Source organism: Engraulis encrasicolus, chromosome 5 (genome assembly GCF_034702125.1).
Source record: "Engraulis encrasicolus isolate BLACKSEA-1 chromosome 5, IST_EnEncr_1.0, whole genome shotgun sequence".
Classification (NCBI taxonomy): Eukaryota; Metazoa; Chordata; class Actinopteri; order Clupeiformes; family Engraulidae; genus Engraulis; species Engraulis encrasicolus.
In genome coordinates, this window is record NC_085861.1 from 5,920,628 (window position 1) to 5,928,127 (window position 7,500).

The window sequence follows — 7,500 nt, forward strand, 5'->3', positions numbered from 1 at the left end:
TGAGTGAGTGAGTGAGTGAGAGAGAGAGAGAGCGAGAGAGAGAGAGAGAGAGAGAGAGAGAGAGAGAGAGAGAGAGAGAGAGAGAGAGAGAGAGAGATGGCTCCACCATCAATGGGGGTGTGGAGGGGAGGGGGAAGGAAGAAACCCTGCAAATGAGGACAGTGTGCAGGAGCTTTTCGGCAAAAAATGTGCTTACCGTAGATGACACACACACACACACACACACACACACACACACACACACACACACACACACACGCGCGCGCGCACGCGCACGCACACACACACACACACACACACACACACACACACACACACACACACACAGGCTTACCGTAGATGACGTCCTGTCGTTTGATGACGTCCTTGCGGTGCGTCTGGAGGTAGGAGGAGTCTACGGCCGTACTCCAGGAGTCCTTCTCCAGCTCCTTACTGTCCCGCTCAAGCTCCTCCAGCATGGACGTGATGAACGACTCGCCTGGGGGAGGGAGGAGGATACAGTTAGACAGGCCAGGCAGGGGTGGTATGTGTGTGTGTGGTTGGGTGGATGTGGGTGTGTGTGGGGGTACGTATACAACGACTCACTTGGTGGAGGGAGATAGATAGGCAAGTGTGTGTGTGTGTGTGTGTATGCGTGTGTGTGTTTCATTGTGTTTTTATTTTCATTTCACTGAGTTTGGAGCACAACATTCAGAAGTAGATTCCCATTGAAAGTGCAACTAGGACAACAGTTACACTTAAAGTGCACAGTTAAAAAGTTAAAAAGTGCCATCACTGCTTGATAGTCCAAACAAACTTGCTCTGTCATGATTTCCCCCCCCCTCCAGCCTTTTTTTACATTAACATCTCTGGACATGTTCCCATTTCCATCTCCACCACTACACTACATAACACTTCATCCAACTGACCTGTTTTCCTTCCTGTCAGCCAATGTACTCGTCACAGTGTTTCATATCATACTGCACTTCAATGAACCCTACTTTGTGCTGCCTCATCCTCTCCCAAGGCTGTTCTCGTTTACCTCTCTCTCTCTCTCTCTCTCTCTCTCTCTCTCCATTCCCTCTCCCTCTCTGCTTGTCATAGGGCCTCCGCACATTGGCTTCGACAGCACTGTGGAGCACTTTTGCTTCCGACATACACGTAATTTGGACCCCCAAACCCAATTTCACACGAACATAACATGGATAGTCAACGGGGGGCTCCGTCAAAATAGAACTCGCCTCTAATCGCTTGCCGACATCTGCGAATGACTGCGGATATCGGCGCCGGTGTGAGGGGTTCTATTGACAACAATGGAATCGGACTTTGGCGGAGCTTGTCTTACCCTCGTCGTTGAGCGACTCCATGGACATGGCCCGGTTCCTGAAGTTGAGGGAGTCTGTGGACTGAGACAGGATCCTCCGCAGGCCCAGTGGCGAGTCATCATTCAGGTTCCTACACACACACACACACACACACACACACACACACACACACACACACACACACACACACACACACACACCCCCACACACACACACACACACACACACACACACACACACACACACACACCAATACACATATTCAAATGCCATAAAAATGTATAAGCACACACATACACATATTCAAATGTCAAAATAATGTATTCGTACACACACACACACACACACTGACGCACACACACACACACACACACACACACACACACACACACACACACACACACACACACACACACACACACACACACACACACTCGTGTGCATGTGCACGGACACACACACAATCAGAGTCACACAAACAAACTCAAACGCACACACACACACACACGCACACTCGCACGCACATCAGTATGCATAGGGCGCCTCATTTCCAGAGAATTTAATTTGCCAGAGTTTTATGATCTTCAGCTATAATAAAACCATCCCCATGACCATGTAAATGACTGACTCATGAATGGGCCGTGACCTGATGTGTTGTCCAGAGACATCTCCAAAGCCGGACATCAGGCACACAGACAGAGGCGTTAAGTCAGGCGTTAAGGGCAGTCATGGGTGAGCGGTTAGGGCGTCAGACTTGCATCCCAGAGGTTGCCGGTGTCCTGTCTATATGAGCGACCCGTCGAGATGTGATTCTCTAGGCTACTGAGCATGCGCACGCATGCGCACACCCTCGCGGTGGTTTTCGCGGGTGATTGCCCATCGAATTGTGAGACCGCAAGTTACGATACAGGATCCCCTGAGACTGTCAACTTTAGTGACTCAAACTGTAGCCTATGTCATCCTGAGGTTACCACCAGTCATCCATAGTCTAGGTAGCCTATAGCCTGTCCACCGACTGTCATGGACTGAAAGTTACGATATATCCCCTGGGGGGAAAACGGGAAATAGCGTGGATCATCCAGCAGATCATTGGAAAATCTGCGAAATAGCGTGGCCTCGTACATTTGCTACTTTGTTGCCTAACCGTAATCGCTCACACACTCAGCCTCGAACATTGTAACATCGATCAGAAAAGACTATTTATGTAGAAAATTATTATGTAGACTATTTATGTAGAAAAAATCGCCACCTCTAATTGAGCTGTCAAAATGCTCCCTCCACCCTTTTCACTCAAGAATTTGCATCGACTGCATTGTAAAATGCCTGAACATGGTAAGAAATGCACTGGCGTGGGGATGTTATGAAATTATGATTCCGGTCATTAAAAGACAGACATCTGCCAAAACAAAGCCACAATACGCTATCTGCTATCTGGGAATATCTAAACCGCGCTTGTTTATCCCCATAGCACATGATTTCATGTGACAATTTGCCTTGCGAGCCCACGTCGCATTGAAACTAAACCAACAGCAAATAACTGCATTAAACAACCCGTAGAACTAGCCAGGCCCTGATCCCAAACACTTTCTCCAGTATTTGCGCAAACTCAACTCAGTCTCTTTCATATGGCACGTTTCTTAAGTTGCTCAAACGAGAGGCTCACGGTTTTTAGTGGTCAGCAGCCGCACGTTCTAAACTCCGCACGAAATAAACAAAGTAATGGTTATTAAAACAGTCCTACGTGGACCGATTGAAACGCCTTCCACGGAAAATCAAGGTCGCTCATTTAGATGAGGCATCGCAAATCGATAGAACACCACTATCGAATAGGGCGACCGGTCGCTCATCTCGACGAGGCAACACATCTCGACAGAACACCGGTTCGACTCCCGACCCGTCATGTTGGTGGGGGGAGTAATCAACCAGTGCTCTCCCCCATCCTCCTCCATGACTGAGGTACCCTGAGCATGGTACCGTCCCACCGCACTGCTCCCCATGGGGCGCCACTGAGGGCTGCCCCCTTGCACGGGTGAGGCATAAATGCAATTTCGTTGTGTGCGGTGTGCTGTGGAGTGCTGTGTCACAATGACAATGGGAGTTGGAGTTTCCCAATGGGCTTTCTTTCTAAAGCCATGGACTTAAACTTAAAGTCAGAGGGGGCCAAAGGAAAAGTAGACGTACATTTGTAAGTCCAACACTAGTACATGATATTACATAGCTGTTAGGGATGGTACAAACCGCACCGAAAACCGAAACCGTACAATTCACACACCATACCGAACCGTGAAATGCAGTCCGTGGCAAACCGCAATTCATGTACTGCCCAGAAAAATATGCAAATTAGAGATTTTAGGACTATCTTATCCAGTCTCTCTGATTAACACATTAGCATATAGCATATACACAATTCAAATCACACCATTTTCACATTATAAGCCTATAAAAAACATATGTAGGATGTAGGAAAGAGGGCATTTGGAACGCTCAGACAGCGCACATCAGTTGACGACAGCTGATTCAACTTACGTATCATCACTTAATAATTGCAGTTATATAAATATGGTTTAATATTCCCAGTGCACCATTTATCATGAACTAAAAAAAAGAACCGTAGAGAACCGAAAACCGTGACCTGGATACCGTGATATGAACCGAACCGTGAATTTTGTGAACCGTTCCACCCCTAATAGCTGTTACACCACATATTTCATTATATCTAATGAGGTGGCTAGATATTGTTGTTACTGAAAAAAAAACAATCAAGAAAACCCCCCAAACTTGATCCAACCAGTGCAGAATCAGGTACATTACATTGGCCACCTCTGACATTCTCAATCTTTGTCCACATCTGGTCATCTCTTGTCCTCTATTGGTACTCAGACACTCATACGCTAGGGACACATAGGAGGCGAAACGAGCGAGGCGAAGAGCCAAATTCGCGTGGCCAAATTTATGTCCAAATTTGCTTGGCCAAATTCGCGTCTATGTGTCCCTAGTGTTGCCACCTGTCCCAGTTTTACATGATTGTCCCGTGCCATGTTTGTTAGACAGAGGTGGCAACCCTAGACACCAACTGGCCATCTCTTGTCCCTTATTGGTCGGTCAGACACTCACCCTGCGATGTTATTGGTGGAGACGCTCTTGGCGAGGGAGAGTCCGGAGCGTACCCTGCGGGCCCCCAGCAGCGACTGCCTCAGGCTGTCAGAGGGGTAGATGGCCGAGCTGGGCCTCTCCTTCATCATAGGAGCTGCAGAGGGACAAACAGAACCAAACACACAATCATTAAAGGTGCACTGTGCAATATCTTTATTTTCAGTAGCTTATGGACAAACAGAACCAAGCACACAATAATTAAAGGTGCACTGTGCAATATTTTTAGTAGCTTCACTCATTAACAACACCAAACAGTTACAAACAACCAGGGCTCTAAATTAACCCCAACCAACCAGACAAATATTGGTGAAATTTCAGTCTGGCTGGTAGTATAGTCCAATTTACTAGCTACTTTTACCCATTACTGGGTGTGTGTTTGGCTAGTAAGCTTTATATGATATTGACAAGCTATTTTTGGCTGGTGATGAAACAAGTTAATTTAGAGCCCTGCAAACAGCACCCTTAATCAAATCCACCAGGTACATTTTTTACATGTGGACAAACAGGATTTGGACAGGTGCACAAACAATGACTGTAACTGTCTCAGTCAGAAGCAGCTGTCATGTTTGCAGATGACGCAGACAGATAAAGCCTGTAAAAGGTTACTCAGAAATGAGTCTGAATCATCTGTTTGTGAAGTAGGAAATCCAATCCAGAGGCACTGTAGTCATGCTTACTGAAGCAGTAAAGCCATATCCGCTGGTGAGGCTTTTACTGGCACCAAGACCAGCTCCACCAGTTACAGAGCAAAGTGGAAATTATATGATACACATGTCGAGCTGGAGAACAAAGGCGGCACTAGCGACTTATTTGTGTCTGTGTAATAGCTGCAGGGCCCTTTAGTGGCCAACAGGTGTCACTGTAGAGACCATCACTTGCACGTGAGGTTTCGGTAAACTGTGCAAACTCCCATAGAGAGGATGAGAAAAAGAATGCATGCAAGCAGGAGAAACTGAGAGAGAGAAAGAAAGAGAGAGAGAGAGAAGGAGTGGAAAAGATAAGTGCCTTCTTCCAGAAGAGGGAGGGAGAGACAAAGAGAGAGAGAGACAGAGAAAGAGAGAGAGGAAGAGAAAGAGAGAGAGAGAGGGTGGGAACGGAAGAGAAAGACATACAGGGCGAGGAAGAGAGAAGGACAGAGAGAAAAGGGAAGTAGAGAGTGGAGGAGACAGACATAGAGAGAAGGAGAGACAGGAGAGGAAAGGAAAGAGAGAGAGAAAAAAAAACCTAGGAGGAAGAGAAAAAGCAGTGGTACTCACTTTTGGAGCGCATGGCGACATTCTGAAGTGCTGAGGAGTTGCGCACCAGGGCCAACTTCTGCTGCTGTAGCACAAACAGACAGGAGGAACAGACAGAGTTAGCCACACACAGTACACACAGAGTTAGCCACACACAGCACAGTACAGACAGGGGGAACACACAGAGTTAACCACACACAGCACAGACAGTACAGGCAGGAGGAACACAGACAGGGGGAACACACAGAGTTAACCACCCACAGTACAGACAGGGGGAACACACAGAGTTAGCCACACAGTACAGACAGGAGGAACAGACAGAGTTAGCCACACACAGCACAGACAAGAGGAACACACAGAGGGGGAACACACAGAGTTAACCACACACAGTACAGACAGGGGGAACACACAGATTTAGCCACACAGTACAGACAGGAGGAACAGACAGAGTTAGCCACACACAGCACAGACAAGAGGAACACACAGAGGGGGAACACACAGAGTTAACCACACACAGCACAGACAAGAGGAACACACAGAGTTAGCCACACAGTACAGACAGGAACAGACAGAGTTATCCACACACAATACAGACAGGAGGAACACACAGATTTAGCCACACAGTACAGACAGGAGGAACAGACAGAGTTAGCCACACAGTACAGACAGGGGGAACACACAGAGTTAACCACAGTTTCACTTATAGTTACAATTACAATACATGGGTTCTACATTTTTGTTTTCTCCTGGCTGCAACAACACTAGCTGCACACAACTCAACATCTGATTGTTGGAAACCACTGTCGGTCAAAAAATTATCTCACATGGTTGGCTGCCAGTGTCCTCACAACATCGTGTTTATAAACACGGTGAACCCATATATAGCTGAATAAAGAGAACAGGACAGCACTCCACGTGGTGTATTTTTATTGCCAGTCAGACATTTTGGTCTCAACCATCTTCAGTGGTACACAAATACATAACGTGGAGTGCTGGCATATTCTCCTTATTTTGTATAATTCTTAAGGAATGAGCACCCAGTTGCGTTTTATTTTGGGAGAGTTGAGCGCGTTACACCACTTAGTTTCACTTGTAATAGCTGACAATAACATGGTCTAAATATCGCTGAGCTGAGCTCTTCAATAGCTGTGGCTACTTGCGTGACCACCATAAAACATGAAACCTCAACTGCTTGGAAGTCGCTACATTTACAGTCAGGCGGTGTTTATTTACGTAACGGGTATGTATTTAACCATGTATGCATTCCATTTCCAAACCAAAAATCCAATCTTTCAAAGCTAGCTCCCTACAATACAATGGTCTGGGTGGATGACGATGTGTAACCACCACTTACAATTTTTTTACATAACGGGTATGTATTTAACCATGTACGCATTCTATTTCCAAAAAATCAGTCCAATAACAACATCAAGTGAGCTCCCTACACTACAATGGTCTCCATGAAAGACAATGTTTAACAAACACTTATACAATTTTCCTGTAAAGACATTTTAGCTTTATAATTTTGGGAATCATTGTTGTCGTGGCCACAGATGTGCCGTTGCCATGGTACCGGTCTTACCTTTTGTTTCATTTTGGCGCAGTTGGGCAGGGTGTCCCGACATCGGTTGTGGATGGTGACGTTGCAGGCTGCAGAAAAACAATAACAGAGAGAGGGAGAGAGTCAGGGCCCGTCAGACCACAAAAGCACACACATTACATTACATTACATTGCATTTGGCAGATGCTTTTTTAAAGAAAAGCGACTTACAGTCGAGGACACAATTATAGCCAACATCACTAGTGGA

General features: G+C 46.4%; 1 protein-coding gene and 1 long non-coding RNA gene across 2 annotated transcripts in view; one reads left to right on the forward strand and one right to left on the reverse strand.

The window, feature by feature from the left end:
- LOC134448888 (uncharacterized) overlaps nt 1-7,500 on the forward strand; it is a 405,753-nt gene that overhangs the window by 93,443 nt on the left and 304,810 nt on the right. The gene's annotated exons all lie outside the window — the stretch shown is intronic.
- LOC134448875 (rho guanine nucleotide exchange factor 2-like) overlaps nt 1-7,500 on the reverse strand; it is a 138,940-nt gene that overhangs the window by 31,532 nt on the left and 99,908 nt on the right. Inside the window, exons 8-12 of the mRNA XM_063198550.1 lie at nt 7,275-7,342; nt 5,714-5,777; nt 4,419-4,551; nt 1,325-1,434; nt 335-478 (exon numbers count right to left, since the gene is read on the reverse strand). Of these exons, the coding sequence (XP_063054620.1) occupies nt 335-478; nt 1,325-1,434; nt 4,419-4,551; nt 5,714-5,777; nt 7,275-7,342 (519 nt within the window). The remainder of the gene's footprint in view (nt 1-334; nt 479-1,324; nt 1,435-4,418; nt 4,552-5,713; nt 5,778-7,274; nt 7,343-7,500) is intronic.